This window comes from Mesitornis unicolor, unplaced genomic scaffold (assembly GCF_000695765.1).
Source record: "Mesitornis unicolor isolate BGI_N332 unplaced genomic scaffold, ASM69576v1 scaffold8892, whole genome shotgun sequence".
NCBI lineage: Eukaryota > Metazoa > Chordata > Aves > Mesitornithiformes > Mesitornithidae > Mesitornis > Mesitornis unicolor.
Genome location: NW_010171197.1, coordinates 58,328 through 72,305, shown reverse-complemented (window position 1 = coordinate 72,305; position 13,978 = coordinate 58,328). Strand labels below are relative to the sequence as shown.

General features: G+C 43.7%; 1 protein-coding gene across 1 annotated transcript in view; it reads left to right on the top strand.

Annotated features, from left to right (window-relative positions):
* Positions 1 to 13,978, top strand: part of LOC104537156 (E3 ubiquitin-protein ligase PDZRN3-like) — a 28,490-nt gene that overhangs the window by 14,196 nt on the left and 316 nt on the right. The window contains 7 exon segments of the mRNA XM_010179959.1: positions 74 to 85; positions 1,974 to 2,061; positions 9,005 to 9,103; positions 9,964 to 10,026; positions 10,516 to 10,617; positions 11,642 to 11,758; positions 12,725 to 13,978. The exon segment at positions 12,725 to 13,978 is cut by the window's right edge and continues 33 nt beyond it. Of these exon segments, the coding sequence (XP_010178261.1) occupies positions 74 to 85; positions 1,974 to 2,061; positions 9,005 to 9,103; positions 9,964 to 10,026; positions 10,516 to 10,617; positions 11,642 to 11,758; positions 12,725 to 13,978 (1,735 nt within the window).

The following is a 13,978-nucleotide window of genomic DNA, read 5'->3' as shown; positions in this document are numbered from 1 at the left end:
CCCTGCCTTTTGGGGTTTCTTTTTTTTTAATTTTTTTTTTTTATGCCTGCCATAAATTGTGTAATGCTAAGAGCTGCTACATTCTGTTCCAGTGTATTAATTACTTTATTATAACCCTGCAGCGATGTTACTCAAATAAATTATTTTCTAGGACTAAAATTACTTTCCAGTGCTGTCATGGATGTTTTAGAACCAAATTTTAATTATTGTTAATGGTAGCTTGATGCTTTTGTACTTACAAATACAAATGACAATTATCTCCTGGCACACACACCCCACGCCCTCGCACGCTGTTCGAGAGGAGAACGGCTCCCCGAGGAGCCCATGCAAATCGCCTGTCATCTCACCACGCAGCCCCACGAGGGACAAAGTCATAGAAAAGATGCTGAGTGTCTCAGCTGCTGTCTGACAGCTCTGGTCAGGGCACGGCAGTGCCTGGTTTGGAGAGGATCCTGTACCTGGGGAGCTGCCAGTGTGCGCTGTCCTGGCTGTGCAGGGCAGCCCTGGAAGGGGACCCCATGGTCAGCCCGAGCTGTGAACGTCCAGCACTGCCCAGCACGTCCCTCTGGACATCCCTGCAGTGCTGCTAGGACACAGGGCTTGACCTCCAATAGGCGCTGATCCTGCCCTGCCCCTCATACATCAAACACGTTAACATTCACACGTTCAGCCAGGAGCTGGGTGCAGTATCTGCTCCCTTCCTGACTCAGTGCTGATTACCTGAAAGATGGTCCCATCAGATATTACTGCCTTGCCACCTATTCCCAGCCCATTGAAAATGCAAACACAGCTGCACGTTTTAGTGGAAATAGTTGACAAAAGGCTATAGCTTTGAGCTTCTTTGCAGTGAAAAAGCTTAGCGCACTGTGGAGAGGACACTGTTACTCCTACAACATCTACCCTGCAGGCGCCCAGACATGTTTGCAAGAAGGACTTTCAATACCTGCAACTTTCAAACTGCAAAACCAATTCCATTAAAAAATGGCTAAGATTAATTCACGATGAATCGCATAGGTTGCCGCTGCTGGCATCACCAGTGGCCTGAGCTGCAGTGCTGGTCTGACCAGGCTCCTGCTCGTGGCTGTCCCCACACACAGGGCGGGCAGCCGGGCGTTCACCTACACCGTTACCCAGCACGTACAACCAGAGTCGTCTTTTCCTGATGCTTCCTGTAACTTCTCCAAATCCCATTTAAATCAATCTTGCCTGCATATAACAGCTCGGGTATCTTAGCCAGTCAGCAGATGCTGTCATGTAAATAGCCTCACACTTACAAAGAAACACGTACCTAGTTAACAGAGAACTAGAGGGAGTTTACTCGCATTGCAGAAATAAAGTTCCAGCACAGAAAAGTGATCACGAGCATTACGCTGCTCACAGCTTCCCACGTACAGACACTGAAGCTGCCAGAGAGCTCAGGTGGTAAAGAGCAGCATGCCAATAGTGACTGGCAATATGAAGAGTGGTGCATATTTAAATAGGACTGAAATCACCATGCTCAGCCTATTGCATTCAAATCAATCAGCAGAAGGCTGTTGATCCAAATAGTGGCAAATTATTTTTATACTACTTAGCAATTTTGTGTCTTTGAGGTAAAGTGAAAATACCAAGCAGCTATGTACTTTCATATCAGCAAATAAGCTGAGCTCACAAGTAAATAATCTTGAATATTCCGTCTCATCTTGAACCCTGGTGAATATCTGCGCACTTAGCTCTCACCTTACCCTACCTTGCCAATATTCTCTCCCCACGTCAGCTTTACATTTGGAGAAAAATCATTAATAAATGCTAAGACTCTCTACAAGCCCCTCATATATCATCAGGTGCCAAAAGTTTTAGAATCCTCTTATAATACACGGAGTTTTTGTTTAGTATATTTATTGGGTTAAATGGTAGATTTGCTTTAAGCTCAGAAGGATTACAATGCTAATGGGAGTACTGAGTGCCCTCCTAAAACATACCTTTTTCCCCAGCCATCCGTCAGTGCACGAATACTATGACCCAAATGACTACATGGGAGGAATTCATCAAGAAATGGACCGAGATGAGCTGGAATTAGAGGTACCTGGTCTTTAGTAACTGTTTCATTTCCTGGGAGTTTCACTTGTGCACATCACCCTGTTTGTATTGTATGTAAAGTAGAAAGACATTTCAAAGCAGGTATCTGTAGTAACATTGCACATTAGTTACTTTAAGGTTGCAAACCTTACTGAAAGTTTTAGCAGCGTGTTTAACTGTGTGCCATGGACTGATGAGGCAGACCTTCAGCCAACTAATTAACATAAATAATCAAGTCATTGATTCCACTGATTAAATTCTGTGTAACTCGGCTGATTTAGACTTCCTGAAAACCTGAAAGGTTTTGCAGGTTTGCTGAGTGGCAGGACCTGTTCCACGTGGTCACAGTAAAAATGTGTGAGATTCCCTTAAATATTCCGCAGTTGAGAAACAGATGTTCTTGATCATAGAATTTAGAAGTATTTTAAGTTTACAAGACGAGAATAGTTGCCACTATACTAACCTGTTCCTCTTTTTCATTATTGAAAATTTACATATGTATACATATAAAATTATAGATGATAAAAGTTGAGCCAGTCATGAAGGTATGCAAGTCCATTTTCCTACCAAATCTTTAAAAATCACTTGTGGTTTTACTTGTATATCCCATCAGAAGTTCATCTTCACTTTTCTCACTCTTAACTTTATTAACCTGCTCTTGACCGTTCAGAGCACAGCATACGAATGGAGGGCCTTAGTTCTGCAAGATACTTCAGCAGCACTGACCCACTGAAATGTTTTTAATTATTTGTAATAACGAGCAGTGAAGTATCTCAGTACCTCTAAATCCCACCGGCAATGTCTGATCCAGCTAATCCCCTCAATGCTATCAGTGTTTACTCTTGGCTTGCTTCTCTCCTGACTTCTTAGGTGCTGGTCCTGCTAACGCGTATTTGTCAAGGCCTGCAGCGCTGACCCGGCTGCACAAATCTCTGTTTAAATCGGTGACAGATCCATCAACAGCCTCACTGGGAGCAGAGTTCAGGCGCTCTACGAGCACCAAGTTGTTCCCTTCTATAAAAGTGTTTGCAGGATCAAGGACTAAAGCCCCATAAAAAGTTTGCAAGCTGTTCTCAAGTTCTGCAGATCTGGTAGTAATTCATCTCTGTATACAAACGCAAATCAAAGTCAGGGTAAAATCAAAGTGCCAGTAAAACAAATGCTGTTTAGCAGACTTCAAGGCCTTACTTTTCAAACAAGTGCCCTTTTTTCTTAAACAAAAACAAATACAATATAGATTTCAGTCTTAAGGGAAAACGTAGAACAAATCAGTATTTTCTGCCAGTGTCTTTTCAAAATTCATCTTTTAGGAAACCTAGTATTGTGGATAAATCATAATGCTTCCATTAGAAGGTCATCCAGTTGAGCTGAAAACAGTTTAAACACACGCACTTCGGTAGCCAGACGTTAATATGCCTTAAACCACAACATTAATAATTTTGACATTGATATAGTACTTGATGGCAAAAGGTGATCAGCTCAGTAACACACAGAGATGAACATTAGAAAAGTCTCTGTAGCCTAATAGTATTTCTTAAAAATCACTAAAGATTCCTGTTCAAACTGTAGCACAATGATCAATGGTGAGGTCAAAGTGCTAACAGGGACTCGACTGGCCGGTTGCTTTTTGTTTGCCTTTTGATAGATACCTTTTAAAAGACCACAAAGGCACCGTTTCATTGACTGCAGCAGCAATGTCTAAAGTCAGAAAGCCATCAAGTCAGCCTTCTGGGCTTCTCTGCCCATAAAATGTGCTTTGAATTTCAATCAGAAGCTCCTCATCTAAACTTTTATGGGCTATAACTGACTGGTTAGTGATTTGTAACAAGTAAACAAGACAAAAACAGTGAAATACCCAAGTTCACAACAAACTTCTAATGTAAATATCCATAGGAAGGAATTTATGGTGGCAGTATTTGCCAAGACACCAAAATTGTGTTCTCAGTTTTCTCTCTCCACATTTTTCCTGTAATTGATGACTCAGAGGTAACTGCCATCTATTCCCTACTACAAAAATAAACAAACACTGTTTCTGTTCTTTTGAACTTTACATGCCACAAGGAAAGAGGAACTAAATCCTGAACTACTATTTTATTATAAATTAAAAGCACAGTCATTCTTCATGGAGGCCCAGCCAGAAGTCATTTCAGGTTCATAAAGGAAGAATAATGTCACTCCAGGATTCCTCAGCAGCTCTATGCATTGATATGTTTATTCAAACAAGTTGGTCCAGCTGTCAGACACAGCCCAAGCAATGGCTTTCTCTGCGTTATTTTTCTCAGATTACGAAGGGGAACATTCCACATGAAAAAGGGGGCTTGTTCTCCCCATTTGACTTTGTCTTTACCTTATCCTGTATGTGACTTGTACGAAGGTCTTGCTTTCTTTTGAGGAGAGAACTGAGCTAGGTGAGACCAACCATAGCTCGGAGATGATGAACCACATGAAATGTTTGCTGTTAGGAAATCTCCCTTTGATACTCTCACCCAACCCTGGACAGAAGTGAAGTTCCCACTTTAAAAGACCGAAGGAGGACGATCCATTCAAGTGGCTTTTTGCCCTCCCAGCGCACTGCTCCTGTAGTGTGTTCCCAGCATGAGACCACACCTGATCAGCAAAAAATGAGCACACTGAGCACCAAAAGACATGCTTCAAAATTGGAAACTAGTGCTTCACTGCTTTAAGAAAACCATAAACAAAAGCTGAGTACTGGGGTTTCACGCTCTCCCCTTTGGCTAAAAGTTTTCTCCCACGTCCCCAATTCGTGAAGGAGGGGAGGGGAGGAGGCGAGAGGTAACAACATGGGGATCATCACAGGCATTCTGCAGTTTTTATCCCATCCTGGTTGTAAAGTGTTTGAAAGCATCTTTGATGTGAACATATTTCTTCTCAATGAAAGCTCCTGCTCTGCAGGGAGTTGCACTGATCAGAAGCTCCCCAAGGCATTGCTGTCTCTGAAAACAAAGACTCCAGCCCTTGCAGTCCGGCTCAGGCAGCGATTGGATGTGTGCAGGGTCAAAAAGCAGCACCCTCCTTCAGCCGCACAGCTGCACTTCCTCAGACATTTGTACATTCTCTGTTTAGAACAAATCCAACAGTGGTGAAACCTTTCCACTTGCTGACAAGCTGGGACTGAAAGGCTGTCCTCCCTGAGCTCTCTGGAAGTCACCAACCTGGCCTTAACACCCCTCACTGCATGAGAAAGGTTGTAACCGTGGAGCATTGGCTGTCTGCCTGGCAAAGACCCTGGGCATCCTCCAAGTTCCCTTGCTCGGGCATCCTCAACCTCTTTTCACAAGGCTGAAATGCTCTTTTCCTCAGCCTTCCCCGCCACCACTGATGACTTGAGCTGGTCCAGCCCCTGTGGTCCATCAGAATTAACAGCACAGAGCTGGGCTGGCACCGAAACCTCCAACAGAGTCTTACTTCTTCTCCAGGGCAAAGAATTACGGAAAGAAAACTTACTTTATAAAATTTTCTTCTCTGAAGAGGAGAGGTGGGGTCTTGGCTTTTTGCCTGCGTTGAAAACCACATTTATGTGAAAAGACAAATGTAAGTATCACTTTCTTTAGCTTCAAGACAGCAAGAACAAGATGTTTCCTCCTGCTGTACCAGGGTCAGTTGCCAAAAGGCAGTGAGAAGGCCTCACGCAGCATAACAGGAAATAGTTCTTTATATTTATTTCCCTGACATTCTTTTCGGGTGAAGCCTATTAATGGAATACCAAAAGAGTGGGCCCTGCTGGTCAGGTACCTCAAAAGTCAGCACAGAAAAACACCACTTTTTAGAGAAACAAAGGACAGAGCACTTCTGGTGCACACTTTGGATCTGCTTTCTGAATGTTTGAACTTCTTTTACCCATCGTTGTCCTCTCATTTCAGATTTCTACTGCTCATTTCTGTCTTGTTGAAGAAAGGACTTGATTTTTATAAATTTGCAGGCAGGCTATAATTTTAAATCAGCAGTACAATAATTCAATAATCTGTGGCAAATGAAGGATCTTCTGAGCTCACAGAGGTTATTTTACTATTATCACTTGCTCCTAATTCATTATTATGTGCGGTTGCAGGTATAATGTCACGGTGCACGTTCGTTTCTTCTTGCCTTGCTACAAACGCCATATGGGTTTCGGTAACTAGCTCTGTGAGCCCTCTTTGGCTCCACATTTGATAGGGAGCCAGCAATCTTTCAGACACTTCTCCTGTGCAGACTGGAACAGCACACAATCACTTCTCTTGAGCAGATCTCAAAATGTCACTTCTACCTGATATAAAGCAGCAGGTTTCATTATCTGTGTGTGTAAAAGTTATAACACACATGAAATTTTTACATGTATCATATTAACAGCCCCAACATTACCACACTCTGATACCACCACTGTCTGCTGACTCATTCTGCGGCTCTAGAGCGGGTGTTGAGTGACTCCAGTGCCTCCCTCTGCAGTGGAGGTGGCTGACATGTTCCGTGTTATTCCATGCAGATTTCATTGCAATGGTACCCGAGCCCCCATTGAACACTGAACATTCTCTCCTGTCAGACCGCACAGCACAGCAGAGCAGTCCCAAAGAGCAGTCAGTCCCTGGAGCAGCCCCGTTGCTGTCTGCAGGGCAGTGCAGAGCCTGCAGCTCGCGGGGTATGCCCAGGGGTGCAGCGCCGGGGACAGGAGCAGGGAATGGCACATCCTGGGGCACCGAAACACCTGAACTTACACCTGCAGAGGTCTCCAGGCCCATGCTAATTCCTAGAGCTTAATTAATGCCTGGTACAATTACATGAGCTACCATAACACCTGTACTTGCAGGGGCCAGGTTTGTTTTCCCCTTTCATGTATCTGTGCATTACACAGACTCGACTCTATGGAAAATAACGTTTGCTTTGAAGACTCTGGTGTGGATTCTTCAACTCCAACTGGAATTGCACACTTTTATCTCTCAGATATTTCAAGCCTTTATGATCATGTTAAAACTTCACTGATGCAAAAACCCATAGAAAGCAGCTGTTCCTTTCTTGAAGTACACAAAATTATCATATTCAGGTAGCATCAAACCCTCTTATCCTAGTTCTGCCAAGGACTAGGGGGATTGTACCCAAGGGTAAGCCTGTCAACTGATTACTCATAAAAATTCAGGTTCTAAACACCTGCTCTAAAAGGTTTTTCTTTGCTTTAGCTTTTTGCTGCTCTATTTGTGACTGTGTATATATATATACCATATATATATATAATTTCACTACCAGTACAACAAACAGCAGAATGAGCTACAACAATAAAGTTCTTGCCACTATTTCATTTCCATGTTTTCAAATCAGTAAACTGTGTAAAAACTTCCCTGAAGACATGAAATCTCTTTGTTAAAGTGTGCAGGAAATATGGGGATGGTTCTAGGCCTGAATTAGGCCCAATGCACAAATTCCCACCATGGTTAAATGCAGGATAAACACATTGACTGCAGTGGCGTTCCCAAGGATCAAATGAGATCAGAACTGAATCCACTTTGTCTCATCTTTCCTTCTGAAAAATTTTCATCTCCTTTCTAGAAAGCCCCAAAAGCTTCAGAAATCTGAAAAACCCCTCAACTATTAAAGCATTGTGTTCAAACCTTTAAGTAACAAAAGAGGGAGAAAAAGAGCAGCAATTCACCATGGATACTATTGATTGAAATCATTTAAATACCGTCTGAAATGTCACTGACATTTACAGCTACGTTTCTTTTTTAAAAAAGAAGAAGAAATTACACATGTTGACAAGTAAATAACATGAGATTGCTGATCTTGGCAGCTGTCACCTAGACGTGCCAATAAATTATTCATATCAGCTTGCTTTATTGTCTTGCCCGTACAAATGGTGCAGGCGGGTCAAAACAGGGAGACGATCAGAAATAACAAGTGGTGTTATCAGGACTTTCCCTCAGAACGGAGGGGTCCGAGCCCAGGGGTGTGGCTCAAGGCCTGTCCGGGACAGCCCTGGATCCCGCCCAGGCTCTGCCCTCTCTCAGCCATGGCCCCTTGTCCCCTGCACCTGGGCCCGCTCAGGCCCCAGCGCCTCCGTCCCGCCTGGCGTTGGCTGCAGAGGAATGGGGCCTTTCCAAGCCTCACTATTTGCCAGGCAGTTTCTGAGGGGACCAAAACCACATCTGTATCTGCTGCTACACCTCTACCCACACCAAAATGTCCTGCCTTCTGTGGGCAACATCCATGGGCTGACACAGTCACCAGAAGCTGGGTGAGCACCTCGGGCTCCTGGGAAGGCAGAGCTGAGAGCTGGATGGTCACACTGCACCACAGAAACATCCTTACAGGAGCTTATAGACATACAGAGGAGGAAAATGGATTCTTAAGATAGCTTAAGTGTCTCCAAGACTAACAAGACCACCTAAGAGCACTGCAATGATAAACCATGACCTGCTGAAACCAAATCCTTGCAAGATATTGAAGCACTTATATTTCTATTACCAATACCGAACGCTTTGCTGACAATATATTGATCTTCAGTCCAGCTTTTGAGAAATTTATTACATCATTTCATGAAAATTACACAAGTTAAGGTAATAGAGTATTATATTTTCCTCTGAAAAGTCAGAAAAATTCCCTGCTTATAAGGAAATATATATCAGCTGTGGCAAATATTTAAATCATACCTTATAAGTATTTTAGCCTTTGAAGTCTTTCCACTACATGAAATATAGGTAATTTTTCTTCTTTAGGATCAATAAAGGGTCTGTTTTCAAAATGACTTCATATTGATTGAAGGGTCAGAAATGCCCCAGGTATTGATTGTCTGCATATAATCACGTTTTGCTCAGTAAGTTAACCTCGTCTACAAGTGAAATGAAAAGAGACGCAGTATATCACTTAAGCAGAATATTTTCATTGTATTTGAAAAATTGCTTCCATCAGTCACCGGTGTCTTACTGATAATGTGTTTTCTTTCCCTTTTTTTTAACCTCAGGAAGTAGATTTACACAGAGCCAACAGCCAGGATAAGCTTGGCCTTACTGTGTGCTACAGAACGGATGATGAAGATGACATGGGTATTTATGTGAGTGAGGTAAGATTGAGCTGATTTCCATAAGACACAATTTGTCTCCTAAACTGCAGCGTTTGGCATTTCAGACATTTGTCTTCTGTTTGTACGATGTTCAAAAAACAGCCAGAATGCAGAATTGGAAGAAATAGAATTATTTTTTTTCTCCAAACTGAGTGAAATGCTGCATGCACTGAAGTCAGATGATGTTTTATTAACATTTAGTGTTCATTTTTCCCCTAACACAGTCTCAGTGTTCAACTTCAGACGATGTTTTCAAAGTATTTATATATTATATATAGATACTTATATATGTAATATATTCTCCACTTAATTTTTCATCTCAATTATTCCATAAACAATATAGATAAATAAAAAACATTCTTATTTGCAAAGATTTGTGGCCCATTTGTGTCTCTTTGCCCCCTTTCATGAAATCAGTAGCATTGTATACATAGTCTTTCTACCAGGCAGATCCATTTCAAATGAGTAGCAGCAGTTTGGGGGAAGAATCTCATAACTGAATCTAAAATGCATCACTTAGGACAGAATCCTTCTTGTCTGTTTGCTAAAACTGGTTCTAATCAGAGCATTGTGTTGTAAAGCCAAATGTTAAATTATGAGGTAACTCGGTATCATGCAAATATGATAAATCTACATTCTCTGAAGACATCTCAGGAAGAAATGTTTTGGGTTTGACTTGATCATTTGAATTTGCATTTCACTCTGACATAAACAAGCACAACTCCTGTAAGCAGCAACACAAGGTCACAGCCGCAGATCCAGCAGTGACACCCTGGCTGACCGGATCAAGGCCTGTTACCAACACTGGGTTTAAAACAGGAGGTCAGTCTGGAGGCACTCACAGTTCTCTCCTTTTGCAGATTGATCCCAACAGCATTGCTGCCAAAGACGGTCGACTCCGAGAAGGGGATCGCATAATTCAGGTACGTATGTAAATAGCTGTAAGTTTGCTACACACTATAATCTGCTGCAATACCTTTATTTCTGTATAATTTTTACAAATCATTCCCTCCAGACTGGTATTCATATGCTCTTTTTAACTTTCTGAGGGTATTTCCCTTTTCTCTGCCACATCTCAGTCAGATTTTATAGTCCTGGGCAGGTGAAGCCCTGTACTGGCCTAAGCGTTTTGTCAGTGGATATCACCTGTTGCCAGCACAAACCCTGATACGCTTCCACTTTAAGTCTTCCTTCTACCACAGAAACTGTTTCTGCACATCACATGCAGAGCAATGGAACAGCTTCACATGTCCAAACCACACTTACCCAACATTTATCTGAACAACACCTGGAGATGTGACCAGAGCTTGTGCCTCGCCTGTGCTGCCCTGGGATCTCCCCAAGCCATGCAGTTCTGCAGAGCTCAAGTGTCCCCATGAGAGGATTTAATTCTGTTGCTCTTTTCTTTAAAGATCAATGGCATCGAGGTACAGAACCGAGAAGAAGCTGTGGCACTTCTCACCAGCGAAGAGAGCAAGAATATCTCCTTACTTGTTGCAAGACCAGAAATTCAGGTACTGTAGTAACAACAGAAAACCCCTCTCAAGTCTTCATTAAAAGAGCTGCTGTTTTGTAGAAAGCAGTTTGCATCTTTTGAAGAATTTTAACCTACCTAAATCTACCAAAAACCATATTACACAGTTTGATTGGACGTCTGTATGGTCTAAAAAATGGAATTCAGCAGTCACAGTACTTCTATATTTTTATACTATAGCTCAATCTATAAGACACTCAGAGATTTATATATACTGCAATGCTATTACAAACATCAGTGCCAGGTATTATGGATGGTTTCAAGCTATTGATTATTCATTCTTTAAAACACTTATTATTTAGCCCTTTACACACCATCTCTTAATATAGTTAAACACTGCCAAGAAGCATTCTCAGCTGTAATAAAAGGCTGGACCAGGTCCCTTTGAGGGCAGGGATCAGCACAACAAAGCTGCTGCACACACAGCCTGAGCACCGTGGTTTGATCTGGCTCTGCTCCTGCTGCAGAGAGCAACCCTTGCAGTGCACCTGCAGACACGGGTCAGGCTCTCGCTGTCCCGTCAGCCTCTGTGTCTGATCTTTCCTTGGGGATAATTGAGGCTGGAAGGGAAAAATTAAATAAACCTTACAGATCCCTACCATGCATTTTTCCCTCTGGCCCCTGATGCTGCCTCACAGGCGGTGCATTCAAGCTTTGGGCTCTCGAGTATTTTTATACATCCTAATCAAATTGTGCACAGACCAAACCAGCCCAAACTCCTGGAAGTATTTCCACAGATGAGAAGTCTGCTGCTGTTTCATATATAAGGGTTGTTGAAGATCAAACTGTGCTGCTGGAGATGGAGGCAGCTGTGGGGGGCAGGACAGTCAATACCCACACTTAGCACAGGGAGACGTGTGCTCCTTCCCAGGACACAGCAGCACCAGCATGGAAGGAACCACCTAAGATTTCCCCATCGCTCTTCACAAAGCAGCAGTGTAATTTATGTCAGTCTTCATTCTTCTGACAGCATTTGGTTTGGTTTCCCCTCTCTTTTCACACAGCTGGATGAAGGATGGATGGATGATGACAGGAATGATTTTCTGGATGACTTGCACATGGACATGTTAGAGGAGCAGCACCACCAGGCAATGCAATTTACTGCCACCATGCTTCAGCAGGTACTGCTGTTCTCTTGTGCAGGGGTGTCAAAACTTCACACTGCACTCAGTATGCCAGCATTGAGCTTGACGGAATACACTTAGTGTCTGGAATGATGATGGGGCTAAAGGACTTTCTGTAAAATCAAGATATTATATGACTGTTACATCCACAAACAACCTCAGGGACCATAATGTTTTAAAATGTTGTCTTGTTTTTACTTTGCCCCTTATGGCAACAAGATCACAGTTCTTAGAAATCCACCGTTCTGGCTGTGATCACTGAGAGAGGTACAGGGTCGGTGTATGACAGATAGAGCAGGCAGAGGGGAACTTATAAAATGTCCTATTTGATGTGCATGCACAGACTGAAAACAGCCAGCCTCCCGAAACCTTAAAATCCAAATGGTGAACTCAGGCAAATGGCTGAAATAAGATCTATATATGAGGAGAAAAGCAAAGAAGTAGTTTTTCCAAAGCAAATATATATTTATACAGGGTCACAGATTTAGGCCTGTATTCCCCATCATTCTGCGATAATAATGGCATCATACAAGCTCATTAATAGTTGTGCAGTTTTTGTCTAGAGCTTTTTCTGGAGTTTTCTAAAACTCTATGTGTTTATGTGTGAGCCACATTTTCTGAAGGGGTATATTCTCATTTTGACACCACAGCAGAACTGCGCTCCTGAGGTGGACTTTGTGCACCTGAGTGGGATAAGAAACATTTCAAAATGGTGACTTCTGCCGTTGTTGCTGTATAACTGAAAAGCAGATCTCAGGTTCCTCTGACAGGGACATCTGCAACAGGCTGTGGTTTTGGTCACCATTTCTATGAGTTCTTAATAATATTCTTCCCATACAAGTAAAAGACAGAGATGCAGAAAGCGTAACAAGTGACAGCTTAAAACTACTAAAAAATAAACACCAGGAAGAATTTTAGTCCTTGCAATAGCTTCTCTTTCTATCTTTTCGTTTTTGCTGTTAGAAGAAGCACGAGGAGGACGGAGGTACCACAGACACAGCCACTATTTTATCCAACCAGCACGAGAAGGACAGCGGCGTGGGGCGCACAGACGACAGCACTCGCAACGACGAGAGCTCAGAGCAGGAGAACAACGTGGACGATCACACCACGGCCTCCAACACCCTGGGGAGCCAGAAGAAGCTGGCGTACAGTCAGGACACCTTGGGAAGTGGCGACTTGCAGTTCAGCAACGAGTCCTTCATCTCCGCCGACTGCACAGACGTCGACTTCCTGGGCATCCCCGTGGACGAGTGCGAGCGGTTCCGGGAGCTGCTGGAACTGAAGTGCCAGGTGAAGTCTGCCAACCCGTACAGTCTGTACTGTCACGGCAGCACGCTGGATATCAGCAAAAGTGACCAGGAAAGCGTGGACAGAGAGCTGGAGATGCTGAACGAGGAGCTGCGCAACATCGAGCTCGAGTGCCTGAACATTGTGAGAGCTCATAAAATGCAGCAGCTGAAGGATCAGTACCGCGAGCCCTGGATGCTCCACAACAGCGGGTTCCGCAACTACAACACCAGCATTGACGTTCGCAGACACGAGCTCTCAGACATTACGGAGCTCCCCGAGAAGTCCGACAAGGACAGCTCAAGCGCGTACAACACAGGCGAAAGCTGCCGCAGCACGCCGCTCACGCTGGAGATCTCCCCCGACAATTCGCTGCACAGAACAGCAGAAGGCATTAACTGTCAAGGTAACGAGGGGGCAGTGGCACATAACGTCTCCCAGAAGAATTTATTTGCTAGCTCAGAGAGTCATGAATCCAGCACTGGTAAATGCCATGCCTCTGCTAAAGATCCTGACCTTGGCAAGCAGCTGGAAGGCAAGGAGAGAAAAGCCAGCGATGGAAGCAAAAGCCCTACTCATGGTCAAAAACCTCCTGGCTCCTACGCCTCCCCATACCATCACTCTCCATATAAGCATGCTCATATTCCTGCCCACGCACAGCACTACCAGAGCTACATGCAGCTGATCCAGCAGAAATCGGCGGTGGAGTACGCACAGAGCCAGATGAGCCTGGTGAGCATGTGCAAAGACTTCAGTGCCAGCCAGAGCGAGCCAAGGATGGAGTGGAAAGTCAAGGTGAGGAGCGATGGCACCCGCTACATCACGAAGAGGCCAGTGAGGGACAGGCTGCTGCGGGAGCGGGCCATCAAGATTAAGGAGGAGCGCAGCGGGATGACCACCGACGACGACGCCATAAGCGAGATGAAG